We start from the raw sequence: 18,246 nt of genomic DNA on the forward strand, positions 1-18,246 counted from the left end.
TCAAACTCCAGCGCCGCCTCATAAGGTGTTATCACCTCCCTCAACGCCGCAGCCGCCGCCGTCGCCGCTCCAGCACCCGTCGTGCCCCTCCTCAACATTTCGGGTCATCCTCCACAGCCTCCTCAACTCCGCCACCACCACCACATCGGCCACCCTCATCTTGTCGGGTTCAGTTCTTCGTCTAATTTCATGTTTTTTTTGGTTTAATTAGTTGAGTTAGAGAAGGAGATCTCGTGTTATGTCCTGTTATCCAACAAAACCCATGACTGCATTGCCTTCAAGGTATTTCTCATTGATTTTCCAGTTAAATTCAATAAATAAATAAATATTAAAAAGAGGGGAAAAGATTGATTGTTTTGGGTTTTTTTGGCTTGTTTTAGGTTATGGCATCCACCTGGAATTGCACAATGTGGCCCAACAGAGAGATCCTCTTGCCACAATCCACATCCTCCCCAGACTTCAGATTAGTTGCATCAAGATGAAAATGAGTATCAGTGTATTGTGAAGTTATGAATTATTACACTAATGTAATTCCATCTGGGCCTTTTCCTTAATCTGGTGCCTCAGTAGGCACAATGTTATTTGGCTTTCATCTTGCCTTAAACGTAGATGTAATAGCTAAATATTTTTGTATGTATGTAGTAACTGTGTATATGAACTGAAATACTTTTGTAGGGATGTGAACTATAATGAAAATGTGATATAAAATTGATGCACAAATTTGTCCTATTAACTATTTAAATACTTATATAAGTCATTAACTATTGAAATACTTTTGTTAGCTTGTTAAGTTACTCTGTTAGATTGTTAAGTTACACAGGTAACATGTTAACTTTTTTTGGTAGCTTGTTAAGTTACACAGATAACATGTTAACTTTCACAGGTAGATTGTTAAGTTACACATGTAACATGTTAATTTTTATTGGTAGCTTGTTAAGTTACACAGATAACATGTTAAAGCTTCAGGCTTCCTTTCAACGGATAAAGCATCACAAAGAGCTTGCTTTGCCATTTAGATGTCAGTTTGAAGTCTCCTCTCCCATTGGCATGAACCTGAATATAGTTAACAAGCACCGTAAAATAGTTAACATGAACCTGAATATAGTTAACAAGCACCTTAAAATAGTTAACATGAACCTTAATATAGTTAACAAGCACCCTCAAATAGTTAACATGAACCTGCATATAGTTAACAAGCACCGTAAAATAGTTAACATTAACCTGAATATAGTTAACAAGCACCTTAAAATAGTTAACATGAACCTGAATATAGTTAACAAGCACCGTAAAATAGTTAACATGAACCTGAATATAGTTAACAAGCACCTTAAATAATTAACATGAACCTGAATATAGTTAACAAGCACCTTAAAATAGTTAACATGAACCTGAATATAGTTAACAAACACCCTCAAATAGTTAACATGAACCTGAATATAGTTAACAAGCACCGTAAAATAGTTAACATGAACCTGAATATAGTTAACAAAGCACCTTAAAATAGTTAACATGAACCTGAATATAGTTAACAATCACCTTAAAATAGTTAACATGAACCTGAATATAGTTAACAAGCACCTTAAAATAGTTAATATGAACCTGAATATAGTTAATAAGCACCCTTAAATAGTTAACATGAACCTGAATATAGTTAACAAGCACCTTAAAATAGTTAATATGAACCTGAATATAGTTAATAAGCACCCTTAAATAGTTAACATGAACCTGAATATAGTTAACAAGAACCCTCAAATAGTTAACATGAACCTGAATATAGTTAACAAGCACTGTAAAATAGTTAACATTTTAAGAGCCTTCTCGCCTTCTTCTTTTCTTGCATATCTAGCAATTAGAGCATTCCATGGGATTTCGTTCTTGGAATCCAACCGATCAAACACAAAACAAGGCTCATCCATCTTCCCAAAACGTGCATACATATCCAACAATGAACCCCCAACAAACACATTCAAGTTGCAAGAATATTTAACACTTAAAGCATGAAATTGTTCCCCTAATTCCAACACTTGCAGCAGAACCAGTGGCCTTCAAAAGGCTCGCAAAAGTAAACTCGTTAGTTTTCAATCCAAGTACGAGCATTTTAGGAAGCAACTCCAATGCCTCTTTAGGATGATCATTCTGTGAGTAACCAGTTATAAGCGCAGCCGTGTTGACCACATCTTTAACAAGCATTTCATCAAACGCTTTGTGGGCATTGATCAAGCACCCACATTTGTAGTACATATTAATGACTAAAATTTGGAAGAAAGGGTTGCCTTGAATCTAGAACTCATGACCTGTAGTTGCTCAGTCTGTGCTCGCCTCCCACGATCCTAAAACTCATGACCTTCTTCTTGTCGTCGAAGATTTCGAGGCGCTTGGTGCTGCTGACGGCGGGAATGCTGGAGATGAGGCGGACCTCGCGGAAGCAGTCGGCGACGAGGGAGGAGGAGTCGCCGTCGAGGAGGCGGAAGGACTTGACGAAGCGCTTGTAGGACTGGGGGGGAGTCGAAGCGGCGGAGGAATAGGACTGGGGGGGAGTCGAAGCGGCGGAGGAAGGAGACAGAGGAGGGAGGAAGGAGATGGGGAAGGAAGAGGAGGAAGAAGTGTGATTTTGGGGGGAAGATGACAGTGATTTTGGGAGGGGTAAAATTGGGTTTTTTAGGAAAACATGAGCTGGAGTCATGATAGAGGGGTTTGGGCAAAAAAAATTCAAAATTTTGGGGCTGCAGCACATAACCAAAAGTATGAGGGGCTGGGTCACATGACTTTTTGGATTTTGGGGCCTTGAAGCAATTTTTCCCCTTAAAATAGTTAGCATGAACCTGAATATAGTTAACAAGCACCGTAAAATAGTTAACATGAACCTGAATATAGTTAACAAGCACCGTAAAATAGTTAACATGAACCTGAATATAGTTAACAAGCACCGTAAAATAGTTAACATGAACCTGAATATAGTTAACAAGCACCGTAAAATAGTTAACATGAACCTGAATATAGTTAACAAGCACCTTAAAATAGTTAACATGAACCTTAATATAGTTAACAAGCACCCTCAAATAGTTAACATGAACCTGAATATAGTTAACAAGCACCTTAAAATAGTTAGCATGAACCTGAATATAGTTAACAAGCACCGTAAAATAGTTAACATGAACCTGAATATAGTTAACAAGCACCTTAAAATAGTTAGCATGAACCTGAATATAGTTAACAAGCACCGTAAAATAGTTAACATGAACCTGAATATAGTTAACAAGCACCGTAAAATAGTTAACATGAACCTGAATATAGTTAACAAGCACCGTAAAATAGTTAACATGAACCTGAATATAGTTAACAAGCACCGTAAAATAGTTAACATGAACCTGAATATAGTTAACAAGCACCTTAAAATAGTTAACATGAACCTGAATATAGTTAACAAGCACCTTAAAATAGTTAACATGAACCTGAATATAGTTAACAAGCACCGTAAAATAGTTAACATGAACCTGAATATAGTTAACAAGCACCGTAAAATAGTTAACATGAACCTGAATATAGTTAACAAGCACCTCAAATAGTTAACATGAACCTGAATATAGTTAACAAGCACCTCAAATAGTTAACATGAACCTGAATATAGTTAACAAGCACCTCAAATAGTTAACATGAACCTGAATATAGTTAACAAGCACCTTAAAATAGTTAACATGAACCTGAATATAGTTAACAAGCACCTTAAAATAGTTAACATGAACCTGAATATAGTTAACAAGCACCTTAAAATAGTTAACATGAACCTGAATATAGTTAACAAAGCACCTTAAAATAGTTAACATGAACCTGAATATAGTTAACAAAGCACCTTAAAATAGTTAACATGAACCTGAATATAGTTAACAAGCACCTTAAAATAGTTAACATGAACCTGAATATAGTTAACAAGCACCTTAAAATAGTTAATATGAACCTGAATATAGTTAATAAGCACCCTCAAATAGTTAACATGAACCTGAATATAGTTAACAAGAACCCTCAAATAGTTAACATGAACCTGAATATAGTTAACAAGCACTGTAAAATAGTTAACATTTTAAGAGCCTTCTCGCCTTCTTCTTTTCTTGCATATCTAGCAATTAGAGCATTCCATGGGATTTCGTTCTTGGAATCCAACCGATCAAACACAAAACAAGGCTCATCCATCTTCCCAAAACGTGCATACATATCCAACAATGAACTCCCAACAAACACATTCAAGTTGCAAGAATATTTAACACTTAAAGCATGAAATTGTTCCCCCAATTCCAACACTTGCAGCAGAACCAGTGGCCTTCAAAAGGCTCGCAAAAGTAAACTCGTTAGGTTTCAATCCAAGTACGAGCATTTTAGGAAGCAACTCCAATGCCTCTTTAGGATGATCATTCTGTGAGTAACCAGTTATAAGCGCAGCCGTGTTGACCACATCTTTAACAAGCATTTCATCAAACGCTTTGTGGGCATTGATCAAGCACCCACATTTGCAGTACATATTGATGACTGAAATTTGGAAGAAAGGGTTGCCTTGAATCTAGAACTCATGACCTGTAGTTGCTCAGTCTGTGCTTGCCTCCCACGATCCTAAAACTCATGACCTTCTTCTTGTCGTCGAAGATTTCGAGGCGCTTGGTGCTGCTGACGGCGGGAATGCTGGAGATGAGGCGGACCTCGCGGAAGCAGTCGGCGACGAGGGAGGAGGAGTCGCCGTCGAGGAGGCGGAAGGACTTGACAAAGCGCTTGTAGGACTGGGGGAGTCGAAGCGGCGGAGGAAGGAGACAGAGGAGGGAGGAAGGAGATGGGGAAGGAAGAGGAGGAAGAAGTGTGATTTTGGGGGGAAGATGACAGTGATTTTGGGAGGGGTAAAATTGGGTTTTTTAGGAAAACATGAGCTGGAGTCATGATAGAGGGGTTTGGGCAAAAAAAATTCAAAATTTTGGGGCTGCAGCACATAACCAAAAGTATGAGGGGCTGGGTCACATGACTTTTTGGATTTTGGGGCCTTGAAGCAATTTTTCCAAAAAAAAATCATGAAAAGTGACTATATTATGATATAATACATACTATTTTTAACAATTTTATTTGAGATATACTTTTCTAACAGAGCTCCCGTCAACTAATATATATAATAATAACAACCCAACACAAACAATAGTCTTAAGGGAAAATTGCTTTGAGGAACCAAAAAAAAGTTGGTGCAATCATCCTCCTCCCCAGCCCAAAAACCATAACCAAAAAGCCCCAAAATTAAAAAAGAAATGCAAACAAGCCCTAAAACCCACTGTCCAAGAAAATATTCCTAAATTACCCTTCTTCTTCCCTATTTAAAAACCCAATCCCTTTCCTCCTCCTAATATGGCCCAAGATCTCCCCTTTAAAAAACCCAATCCCATTTAAAAAAGTTGGTTATATATATATTATTGGTGTCTGATATCAAACAGTCAAATGGAAGGATTGATTAAGTTGACGGAGATTCTTTAACCCTTCGAATGTGGAGTAAACTGTTCTTCCCTGTATAAGTAGCAAATCGTAAGAGGGCGGGGTTGGGTTTCCCGGTTGTTCCTCCGACGATCAAGTCATTGGTTTGCTTGAGTGGAGAGGTGAAATAAACTATAGTAACTCTTAAGCCCAGTGAGTAGTGGTAAAGATCTTACCTTGTTATTAAAAATAGTATTCCTATATACTCTTCTATACTTATAGCAGGATCCGAATAATCATTGTTCATGCTATAGTAAATACTATAGCAAATTACTGTAGCATAAACAGTAAGGCAGATCCGCAGTCGAAGTTACTGTTTATGCTACAATAATTTACTATAGCATAAACAATAAATTAGATCTGAGCCTCTATGCTTGAAACTACTATTCACTCTATAGTAATTTATTATATTATAAATAGTAAAGCAAATTAAATATATTAAAACGTCGATTCTCCTTCAAGTATACATGAGTAGATATGATTTCTAAATCACATGTATTAAAACTTAGATTATTCTTTAAGGCCCCGTTTGGCAAAGGGTTAATGAAGAGGGGTTAAAGAGAATGATTAATGTACTTAGCCCATTGGGTTAATGAAGAGGGGTTAAAGAGAATGATTAATGTACTTAGCCCATTTGATAATCCGAAGGACTAAATTATTAACCCGTTAAATAAGTTTTATTTTAGCCCTTATGATCAGTTTTAGTGTTTGAGAATAACAATGATTTTGACTATTTTCTTTATAATTAGAAGGGTTAACTCTTATTCCATCTAAATAGGAGTATTAGTAAACCCCTCATTTTGAGGGGTTAACTCATTTTAACCTCTCTAGAGCGGTTAACTTAATCCTTCTATATTTTTTATGTTTGGCAAATTATGGAGGGTTAACTCACTTTAACCCTTATATAGATTTGTTGTGTTTGACAGGTTAAGAAGGGTTAAGTCTCCTTAACCCCTCTCTTAACCCTTTGCCAAACGGTACCCAAGTATTTAGGAGTAGATATGATTTCTACTTTTAAGCGTACAATAATTAATCAAATGTGTTAAAACTTAGAGAAAAATAAGTTCAAAATGTGATGCTTAAAAAAAGGGAATCGTGCTTTGCACGAGGTGCACACTAGTTTATAGTGGTGGTAGAATGGTAGAATGGTAATTTCGACTGAATATGGGATGATGGTCACTTCAGTCTTTGCTTTACATGTGTCGGCCGACGAGTGGAGGAGGTATCACTTCAGTATTTAATGCGAAGTGATTGGGGGTGTCTGGTGCCGACGTGGTCCGATGTGTCATAAAGACTATTGAGGGCAGATGAATGATGACACCCATAATGCATTTAATAGCATTTGTTGCGAGGTGATTGGTTGCCAGTGCATGGGAGGGGGATGGAGGCATTTCGTCGCCTTTTTACTCGCCCGGTGGTCGAGAAATATCACCTTTTGCGTCGCCTCTGTAAGATGTCGGCCTACTAGTCGGTCAAGTGGGGCGATTAAACAGTCGACTCAGCTTGGGGCCGACACGTGACGCCTTTTGAGTCATCTTCACAAGATGTCAGTGTGTCGACTCAACCGGATTGGGCCTTTGGTTATCTTAAAGAGCTGGCTCGATTACGCATAATGTGGGACACTTATCCGCCATTGATTGGAAATTATTTTTCATCACTAAAATAACTATATAACACACACATATATATAGATGGTCATCTTTTAAACAAATAGTTCTTAATTGCTTCCAAATAAATTTGTTTAGACATACCTCGACATTGAATATAATATTTTTGCCCTCTCAAATGTTGCCTTTCTTGGTCTTGGTTAAGGTGTTTAAACTATCTCAAATAAATTTTTTCTCAGGAAACAGGAACATACTGCATAAAATAGATTGCATAAGTTTGAAAGATTAGAACTTGCTCACAATTTCTAGGAAACTGTCCTCAACCAAATTTTTGTAATGAACTTGACTTGAGGAGGTTCAAGAGGATAGCGATAAGCAGATAGTGTATATATACGCATATCACAGTTAAACAATTTCAAAAGAATAAGCAAAAATAAACATGACGAATTTAGCTTAAAAATATTAATAAATAAAAAAATTTGTATTATTTACTTTAACATAGATAAGTCATTTACTGCCTACGATATCGTAGACGTATCGTTCTGTACAGAATAGACTATCCTAAAAAGCCAAAAGACAATTCATCTTAACAATATGATAGTTGAAATGTAACAGAACAATATGATGGGTTGAAAATTTACAAAAATAAAGCATTTAGCATAAATTATTAGCTTAACAAAAACCATCAATTGGCTAGAATGAAACACAGTGCGTGTAATTATTCTTGTTAATAGCTAGGCCAAATGGAAATTTCTATAACTTCACATTCTCCCATCAATGATTAACTAGTTTGCGGTCCGTGCAAAGCATGACGATAAATTTTTTCATGCTACAGCAATCATGTTTCTAAGATACTAAGATTTTGAATTGCTACAGTATCTTACATTTAAAAAATGCTACAGTGTTCCCGTGTGCTACAGTAATAACGTTACTGTTCATAAAAGCAATCATAAGCCCAAGTATTGCTATAGAATCTCGCATTTTTTTGAAATTGCTACAGTATCCCAGTGTGTTACAGTAATAATAGTACTGTTCTTACTATATTGATTATTATATTGTTGAATTTACTGTAGCATGAATAGGAATTTTCTGATCCTCCTATTTGTATAAAGGAATATACGTGAACTGTCAAGATCCTTAAGCTACGACATAATAAAGAATGCACATAAACAAAAGAACAATTTTTCACTGTAGACCCAAACAGATTTTTTATTACCAAAATCGACCGAATTTTTTTTTAATTACCAAAATCGACCCGTTTTATGCCACATAAGCGTAATCCCATTTCCTAATTAGTCGGGGTTGCCAACCCCGACTGTTTAGGAGTTGTTAAACCCCAATTAGAAGCCTTAAACCTGATTTAATTAGGGTTTAACAACTCCTAAACAGTCGGGGTTGGCAACCCCGACTAATTAGGAAATGGGATTACGCTTATGTGGCATAAAACGGGTCGATTTTGGTAATTAAAAAAAAAATCGGTCGATTTTGATAATAAAAACTCAGTTTGGGTCTACAGTGAAAAATTGTTCTAAACAAAACTATGTATATAGAAAGCGCCAATGATACTGTGATCAGCTATGTCCATCATCACAAAGATACGTGATTAGTAACTCATTCTGATTGCTAACCATCATAAAATTAACCACCCTACGAAATTAACCATATTGCAACTTCAAAAACTCTCGTCCAAAACTATGCAACTAATACGAGTTATGACTTGAAAAGAATATTCCAAAAAGAAATCCAAGAATTTGGTGCCTTTTGCATGTTATATACAATAAAGAATACTAACGGTTAAAACTTACTATAACTTCAGAATTTGAATACAGGCTCTAAAGGGATTCGGATCCTCTCCACTAAAAAAACAGTGGAGAGACAACTACTCTATCGTAATTATCGATATCTATTTAATGGTTAAGATTATTTCTTTGAGTGCAAATTAAGAATGAGTACAATTCATGAAGTATGATGAGTGCTAGATTTAGAAAAATATCAAATATGCACTAGATGATCAATGGTTATTATAAAAAATAGTGGCTCTCGACAACTTTCTGAAAGTGGAGAGAATCCAAATCCGCCCTAAAGTTCATGTGTTTCATTTTACGAAGCCCAATCATCGTAAATATTCACACATATATTCAAAATTTTGGTACAAGGGAAGAGATCTTAAGACGACAGAACTTACATGGAAGCCTAATATAGAGCTCGAAAACCCCACCCTCGTGCAGAGTGCTAGTGCAGCCCACGATGGTGCCCGTGAGGCGGGAGAGATGATCATCGCCTTCCCCGTGATGCCTCAACCCGACGGCGAGAATGAAAGACTCCAGTTCTCCCTGAATATTCCTCTGAAGCTAAGAGTACAGGGAAGTTGTATATGTAGGCGCTTCTAATTATTATTCATCTTCTAGTTCAAGTTTACTAAAAGAAGGGGAAATGTAGCAAATTAATGCTCTTCTTGGTTTACCTTTTCACGTTATAGGAAATTTTGAGCTTGTAAGCAAGAGGGTAGGTAAGCATACAACTATGAATACAAGGGTGCATGCACTGTAAAGGACAATAACGATTCATGTAAGATCCAAGTAAAATGTGTCACAGTATCAAAAAAGCACTAGCGCACAGAGTTATTCGCAATTGTGTCACAGTATCAATTCCCGGCCAAAATAAATAACTGAGGAAACAGATGTCATGAATTGCATATCTATCTATGCTTCTCACCCAAAGATAAACATATGAATGTTATAATGCAACAATCAACTCCTCTATACAAATGGGAGAACCAAGGTTCACAATTCATGATACAGTAAATACTACAGTAACATTGACCGTGGCATTACGAAGCTGGACAGTGATTCCTTTGGAAAAATATTACTGTAGCACACGGGATACTGTAGCAAACAGGCTACCGTAACAAATTTAAAAAATTTAAGAAAACTACGGCAGTTAAACCGAGATTAGTGTAGCGGAAAAAAAAATGCCGTGCATAGCGTTCACTAGTATATTTAATAGGAATGAAAAATTGTTTCAGCATCATTAATATAAGAAGTTAAATTGCCAGATAGAGCACCTGTAATATAGCTGTTTCGAACTCACCAGCTATATTTTTATTGTTGCAAGTAGACACCATGAGTGAATTTTTTTTCTCCCACAGAAGAAATAGAAATTTGTTTTTCAACAAATAGACCCTTAATAAGAGGATATGAGAGTCATAAAAATCGCTCAGGGAATGTACCTGCAACAATAACACTAGATGGGTAATAAATTAAAAAGAACAATAGCACAGAGGGATCTATACTTGATTCAAAAGGCTTGTTATGGATCTTTAATTTGCTAAAAACGGTCATTTTTGTAGCCTCAGGATCTAGATCAAAATCAGGGTTTTCCTGATGGCACATAATAGGATTTCAACAGTAAATAACCATAACCAAGACATGAATTGCCAGGGGTCTACAGGAGGCACAAATTGCAGTTTGATAAGATAAAAATCCTGCAAATTATAGAATTGATGGGAATATAATCTCAGGAAAAAAAACTAAGAATCCCATAACCGAGTCCAAAATCTCTGTAACAGAAGAAACAAATTTCCTATCTGATAAAGCTCTTGGTGCTGCGACTTAAGAAGAATCACCACTGCGCAATGCCTGACCTTTATTTGGTTTCCTTGTAGCCAATTGAGTTTCAGCCTGCATAATCGATACCCAATAAGAATAGTTGACATATGAGCAACATACAGTTGAAAGTCAAGGCACTAATATTCAATGTTACTGTTATCATATAAAATGGCTTTAGAATTTAAGTCAATATGAAACATTTCCTTAAAATTTTCGCACCTTGGTAACAAACTAGGATAAAGCATTCACATAAAAGTAGGGATACAAACAAATTACCTCTTTCTTAACTGGTTCTTCCTTCTCTGACAAAATCAGCTCAATGTGACAGGGTGACGACATGTAAGCTGTCATGTTATAACTTATCTTTAGCCTTTAATAGATACACCAAAAACCATAAATTCAGGTAAAAGGACGTTAGACATACGATTGATCCTTCCATGAGCTCGGTAAGTTCTGCGCCTCTGTTTCTGGGCTTGGTTCACCTGAATGTGGGAGACAAATAGTGCATCCACATCTAGACCTTTCACCTAAAGCATGAGTACAAGGTAAAAATCCATATTAAATATAGGCTTAGCTGCGGATTGACCACCTGTACTACTGCCAAATCTTTTTGACTCTAACCCTCATGAGTTGTGTTTGTCAAAGAGCAATTATCTCTCTGAGGGTAAAAGAGACAAAAAATCGCACAGGGAGTCTATCTGCAACAATAGAACTACGAGGGGATCTATCTTCACTTGGGTAATAGTAAGGGTATACGCAATGAACACTTAAGGGATAGAAAATAGCTAACATACATCTGCATTGCTCTCAGCATTCTTAAGCAAGTCAAGAATGAACCGAGCAGATTTCATTGGCCAACGCCCTTGACCGTTTGAGTGACGATTCTTAGCTTGGGCGGTACGACCAACACCACCACAATACCTTCGGAAGGGGATAGCTTGCTTGTGAGCAATAACATCCTCGAGATACCTTTTAGCCTTGGTCAAAGGCATCTTCCTTAGTGCAAAAGCAGTTTCCCTAGTGTTCTGCACAAAGGAAAGCAAGTGTAAATGAGCACATGAGAACAAGCAAAAACCGTAGACTTAAGAATCTAGAATATACTTGTAGAGTCCTTATGTTAATCAATGAACTACTGAGAGAAACCACAAACATTTTATAGCAATAGCAAGTTTAAGTTCATTACTTTTCACACTGCAATTACAACTAGCAGACTGCAACACAATGGCTATGTACTATGTGAGATGGTATTTCTGCAAACTCTGAATGCATAATTGACCGTAGTTCTTCATCACTACCTAATATATAATTGACCACAGTTCTTCATGCACTCCTAATTATATAAAGAGAATAATGGTATTCATATGACATATGAGGAGATTCTCTCATAAACAGCGATGTGGCTGAATCTCAGTCAAGTGAATAAAGTGAAGTTTTTTTTCGATTACTTAACCCACGCCAGATCACTTGGTTGAGATTCAACACATATCAATGTATATGAACGCATATGTCATATGTTACTCACTATTCTCCTACACAAGCTATATCTACAATTAATATTTCTAAAGATCACAAAGAGCTTATTGACATGCATAACCCCTTGTTTTCCTTTTCAAGTTATCTAATGTAATTTTGATCTAAGGTTCAGCACAATGCACTGCTGTCATAAGCATATTAGGTTTTCCAAGACGATTTATCAAAAGCATATTTGGTTTTCCAAGATGATTTATTGGAAAAAGCTCCTCACTGATATTATCCCCCAATGAGCATATTGTGTTTAAATATCGCAATCTCTCACTTCCCTTGATCATATTTGTTTGATGCTAAATCAAACTAAAAACATTAAGAGTCACAAGTCACATATAATTTGTTTGGTCCTCTAGAAATAGAGAATAATGGTTAAAGAAAACGCGATAGCTAGGAGAAAAAAATGGAGAATGAATGTGAAAAGATGACAAAATAAAAGTCCAACAGTTAATTTTGACCAGATTGTAGACGAAAAGTAAACAAAAAAATGAAGCACAAACAAAAGTCACCAAATTAATCATGGTTCAGCAAGCTGCTGGCATCAACATGGCACAGAACACTAGTTCCATTCTAATAAAAAGAGAGAGCTCATGTTAAAAAAAAGGAGCTGAGATACAGAGAGAAAGCCGTGTAACGTAACACATAACTCACAAAGCATCATAAACATCTAATGTAACAATAAGCTCAGTACTCCTATAAACTAGAGTATGGTAACTCTACCTGACAATCTACAATGAACTATCCTAGTCATGAATCCACTAAAAATAAGTATTGCGAGCCTCAACCATAATTTCTCAATCACGAATACACATCTGATATATTAAAGGCTAGTAATAAATGTTAGGATGCGTGAAACATGTGTTGCCCACAAATTCAGTAAGACTGGTCTAATCTGGCACCATTCTTCCACTAGAGCATCTTTCTTTAAAATGTAATATAGATTATCAAAGGCAACATCCCTCGTTTTATTTTCTGAGGTAAATAGATGTGAACATGCTTGTAACTAGACACAAGAGAGGCTAACAAATTTTCACATCAAGTGCATACCAAACTAAATGGACAAATTTCCATAAATACCACAATGATAATATCATACACAGCTAGCAGATGCAGCATGCCACCAACGAAAGACACTGAAGCGGGCATACATAGATTTCTAGGACTCTAAATTTCTCCCGAGGAACCAAGTAATCAGCTAAATAAAAGACTCCAAATACCGTGGCTACGAAATTCATTTTACATCTACTCTAGACTTAGCATTTGTCATGGAGAAAGGGCTTCCTACCAAGGAGAATTCAAATTTTAATCTTTAGTACAGTTTATGCTACAAACTCAAATAAAAAAACCCACAAAAAAAAAAGATTTTGCACGTCCTTAACTCCATGTATTAGCAAAATACTTTCTTATTAGATTACAATTCTATGCTTTAATGAAATGAAACTGATGCTAAAAATAATTCCCGACCCTAAATGAACCATAAAATGCTTTTTTTAAATCTACCTTGAAATGGACCCTCAAGTCCCGACCCATTGCCTTGGATGCTGCAAACGAAAAATTAAATCATTAAAAAAAATTAAAATTAAATACGGGGGCAAATTTTAAGGATTTAGCTCAAGATCTTACACTTAGTAGGATTGTTGGGTTCTGTTGAGTACTTCACCTGAAGATGAAAATCAAGCAGAAGAGAGAAAATATATTAGGATCTAATCATAAAGAAATGCAATCAAAGATGAGATTTTTAAAAGAAAAAAAAAAATAAAAACTTAAAACTTTTACCATTGTTGCCGGAGATTTTAGGTACCCAACGAGGAGAGCCGCCCAGTGAAACAAACGAGAGGGATTTATATCTAAAACCCTAGCTCTTAATGGGCCGGAATTTGGGAAGCGTCAGCCCATTAGTTGAATAAGTCAAACCTGGGGGACCCCACGTCAGCCTTTAATATTTTGAAATTAGTCCCTTTGAATCATTAAAATTGTTAGGCCCCCCAATTCTTGCATCTTAACAATTAGTCTCTGACCGAAGGGATTAATTTTGAGACAAAGTATAATAATTGAGGAACCATGTGGCAATTTCAATGATTTGAGGGACTAATTTTTAACTACTTATAAGGGCAGGTTCGAGGTAGTAGTTCTAAAAAGAAGATTGCACTTATACACCCTAATGTTTTACAATTTTACACTTAAATACCTTTAATTATTCTAATATTATAATTTACACGTAGTCACATGATAGTTTTATAACTTTTTAATCCTTGATTTTCGTTAATTTACTGTTAAAAGTATCGTATTATATTTTAAGCCTACCCTAATAGAATAACCAAATAAAACTCTGGTAGTTTTAACATTAAATTTAACAAAAAAAATTTAAGAGGTGAAAAGTTCTAAATTTAGCATGTGATCACTGCATGATAATTTTCAAAAAAAAAAGTTCTCACATTTTCATAACAATTGAGGTTGTATAAGTAACAGAGTAAGGGGAAGATACAGGGTATTTAAGTGCAATTAAGTCTAAAAGCATCCGCCTTCTCACTAATAAAGAGGCTTGCCGTATGGGCTCGGCCCAAAACAGGCCTTCATTCGACCCCCACTCCCCGAATCAGCCTCGTCTCTCTACTCGAAAACCAAAAAAAAAAAAAAAAGTCCCAACTTTTCCACCCCCAAATTAATTACCTCCAAAGCCCTAATGTCCTCCAATTAGACACCTGGCTCCGTCGCTCCCACCGATCTAGGGTTAGGGTTTCAGTCCCCGGCCATGGCGTCCAGCAACAACAACAGCACCAACACCCCCACAAACCCTAACCAGCACCAGCTCCGAACCCTAGCCAACTCCCGCCTCGGGAACCCTAAGCTTCCCTCCCCTCCCTCAGCCCAACTCTCTCACCTCCGCCCCCCCTCAGCCGCGAGTCGCCTCCGCTTTCCAGACCCTGTTCCAGCAAACCCAGGTCCCAGTTCCAGTCCCCGATCGCCCAAACAACCCTTCGTCCTAAACCCTAACAAGCGCTTGCGCCCAGAAGCCCCCCCGGCCCGCCCGCAGCCCTCCCAGTCCACCCGGCCTCCCGGCCGCCGACGCAGCCTCCTCCTCTTCAAGGCCGCAAGAGCTCACCCGCTCCGCCGGCGCCCGCGCAAGAAGGCGGAAGGCTGCCCCGAGAAGGCAGATCCGCCGACCGGGTTCGCCCACGCCTCCTGCCCGAATCCGGCATCTCTACCCAGCTTCTTCGAGTTCGCAGTCCCGGTCGACGGCCGCCTTGGCGAGGAAGAAGATCCGATACTACAGGAGTTCGCTGAAGAACCCCGCCGACGCTGCAGAGACCGCTGAGGGGTTTTTACGGTGTTGCGAAACACGTTCGTGAATCAGGGAGAAGGGCGGTGGCCGGAGGCGGAAGGCAACGCGGAGCCGCCGTCTTGGTCGTTGAAGATCATTGGCCGGATTTTGGAGGACGGGGTTGACAGTGATCCGGCGACTGCAGTGCCTAAACCTAACCCGATGTATCCGAAGTTCTCGTCTTTTTTCAGAAGAGTTACGATCTCGCTGGACCCAGCGCTTTATCCGGAGAACCCGACTATAATTTGGGAGAATTCGAGGTCTCCTGCTCCGTTGGAGGGGTTTGAGATCAAGAGGAAAGGAGATAAAGAGTTTAGTGTGGGCATAAAGTTGGAAATGAACTATAATCCAGAGAAATTTAAGTTGTCTACGGCGTTAATGGAGCTTTTAGGGATTGAAGTTGATACTAGAGCTAGAATCATTGCAGGGATTTGGCATTATGTTAAGGCGAAGAAGCTGCAGAATCCAAGCGACCCAACTTTTTTCGCTTGTGACCCTCCTTTGAAAAAGGTGTTTGGAGATGATAAAATGAAGTTCTCGTTGGTTTCGCAAAAGATTTCGCAGCATTTGACGCCGCCACAGCCGATATTGTTGGAGCATAGGATTAGGCTAACGGGCAATGGGGCAGTTGGAAATGCTTGTTATGATGTACTTGTTGATGTTCCTTTCCCGTTACAGAAAGAGATGGCGATGTTTCTTTCTAATACCGAGAAGCACAAGGATATTGAGGCTTGTGATGAGGTCATATGTGCTTCGATTAAGAAGATTCATGAGCATCGGAGGAGGAGGGCGTTCTTTCTAGGGTTCAGTCAGTCGCCCGTTGAGTTTATAAATGCTTTGATCGCTTCCCAGAGTAAGGATTTGAAAAGCTTGGGGGTTGCTAGGGGAGGCAAGCGGCAATGGCTGAAAAGGAAGGGGGCGCGGTCTGATTTTCTATAACCAACCTTGGTATTTTCTCAATCACAACCTTTGCATGTTTTGTGTTGAGTTTTGGCTTATTTTCTTTACTTTGGGGGCTGTTTGGTTGAGTGGTTTTATAGAAAACTTTATAGAAAATGGCTGATAGTGGTAGTTTTGTAAATAAAACTTTTCTAGAGATTTCTATAAACTTTGTTTGGTTTAAAAAATTACATAACTATGAAGTACAGAAAAGTACTTCATCTTATAGAAATCAATTTTCGCTCAAAATGTGTAGAAACCACCCAGAAATCAGACGCATATATTAAAAATTAAAAAATTAATTAAGTACATCAGTACTCTTCCATGGGTATTGTTAGTAAGCTATTTTCTATAAAGTGACATCCAACCAAACAAAAGAAAAAGAAAACAACATATTTTCTATGAAGTTAGAAATTTTTTCATACTTTGAACCGAACAAAGAAATAGCAAAATATAAGAAATATGGTACTCTTTTGAGCTCTATAAATTTTTCCTACAAATTTTATAGAAATACAAGAAAATCAAATTTTGAGTACTTTTCTTTTTCCTCTTTTTTATAGAAATTGAACCAAACAGCCCCTTGGTCTTCCAAAGTTTACCCATTTTTTTACTTTGATACCAGTGTATTTTTTTAACACTCTGATAACTGAAGTTTCAATTCTATTTTACTTTGATACCCCCAACCAGATTTTGTAAGGTTTTCTATAAAACTTGTATTACAGTTAGGCCATTTATTACTCAGTTGCTAGGGATCCAATCAACCAAATGTCCCCATTAATAGTTGATGGGGGTATCAGGTGCTACGCACATGATATAAATTCAACAGAAAAATCTAAACAAATCTGGTTGGTAACAATTGTGAAATGATATTGAAACTTTTGGGGGGTATAAAGGAGCTTCTTAAATAAAAAATACTTTCAGGTATCAAAGTGAATTATAGGTAAAATTTGGGACTACCGAAGTGAATATAAGCCTTGAGTTTTGCTTGCATTTTAATAATGAAATGTTTTATTAATGGAAATGTACAGGGTTGAGGATGCTGTTATCCGTTACCTAAACCGTAAACCAGCAGGGGCTGCTGATGCACCTGGCAGCACATGAGTAGGATTTCTGTTGATCTTTTAGAAGCAGTAAAGTTTCGATGTTTATTTCCTCGTTGAGTTCCAGAAAAGGTGAATTAATTATCCATTGTTCTTCGTTATATATTTAGAACTTTTTTTTGGGCTTTTAGATGTAGTCAATGTAACTGTCAGCTATCTGCATCTCAAATGCTTGCAAATCTGTTTTCTAGATTTGCATTTGTTGTAACCAGATATGTTTTCATCTTTTTGCTTAACTATTGGGTGAACTGTGAGACAGCCATGTCTCATGATCTTTTCTATGGAAATTGAATGTATGCAAATAGCGAAGGATATGGCATGTAATGAACATAAATTTCATTGTTGTGAAATGTGTTTTACTTTTATACTATTAGAATAAAAACTTTGAGAATAACTCTAAAAGACGTGCAATTTGCATTGAATATTGCAGCACTTCTTGATCCTTAAATGTTTGTATGACAGTTTTTTCTTGGTGTTATAACGGCGTAACGTGGCTAATAATGTTCATATATTTTTTTCGTTTTAATACATCTCAATCACCAGACAATTGCCCCCTCTAATTTCACCTCATTTTTCGGTGCGTATGTCCGTCACAATTCTTAGTGCTTGTTATTCTGTTCTTTTGCCATTCAAGAATTTTATATTTAATT

The 18,246-nt window shown here is 37.3% G+C and overlaps 2 protein-coding genes across 2 annotated transcripts; one reads left to right on the plus strand and one right to left on the minus strand.

Moving 5' to 3' along the window:
- LOC109830122 (60S ribosomal protein L17) lies at positions 10,463-14,095 on the minus strand. The gene is made up of 7 exons (XM_020397280.1): positions 14,012-14,095; positions 13,859-13,895; positions 13,736-13,776; positions 11,506-11,736; positions 11,136-11,238; positions 10,988-11,055; positions 10,463-10,783 (listed from the first exon to the last, which is right to left on the minus strand). The coding sequence occupies exons 1-7, from the start codon at positions 14,012-14,014 to the stop codon at positions 10,715-10,717; spliced, it is 552 nt and encodes a 183-aa protein (XP_020252869.1). The 5' UTR covers positions 14,015-14,095; the 3' UTR covers positions 10,463-10,714.
- On the plus strand, positions 14,988-17,963 carry LOC109830775 (SWI/SNF complex component SNF12 homolog). Its single transcript, XM_020398143.1, is given in 6 exon segments — positions 14,988-15,161; positions 15,247-15,522; positions 15,524-15,559; positions 15,561-16,433; positions 16,435-16,505; positions 17,525-17,963. Coding segments are annotated over 6 exon segments (1,503 nt in total). The 3' UTR covers positions 17,598-17,963.

This window comes from Asparagus officinalis, chromosome 2 (assembly GCF_001876935.1).
Source record: "Asparagus officinalis chromosome 2, Aspof.V1, whole genome shotgun sequence".
NCBI classification, from domain to species: Eukaryota; Viridiplantae; Streptophyta; class Magnoliopsida; order Asparagales; family Asparagaceae; genus Asparagus; species Asparagus officinalis.

Excerpts from the sequence above, each read along its gene's own strand:
- LOC109830122 (XM_020397280.1), bottom strand. Across the intron at positions 13,777-13,858 it reads ACCCAACAATCCTACTAAGT|CATCCAAGGCAATGGGTCGG; the intron begins GTAAGATCTTGA and ends TTTCGTTTGCAG. Across the intron at positions 11,737-13,735 it reads ACTTGAGGGTCCATTTCAAG|AACACTAGGGAAACTGCTTT; the intron begins GTAGATTTAAAA and ends TCCTTTGTGCAG.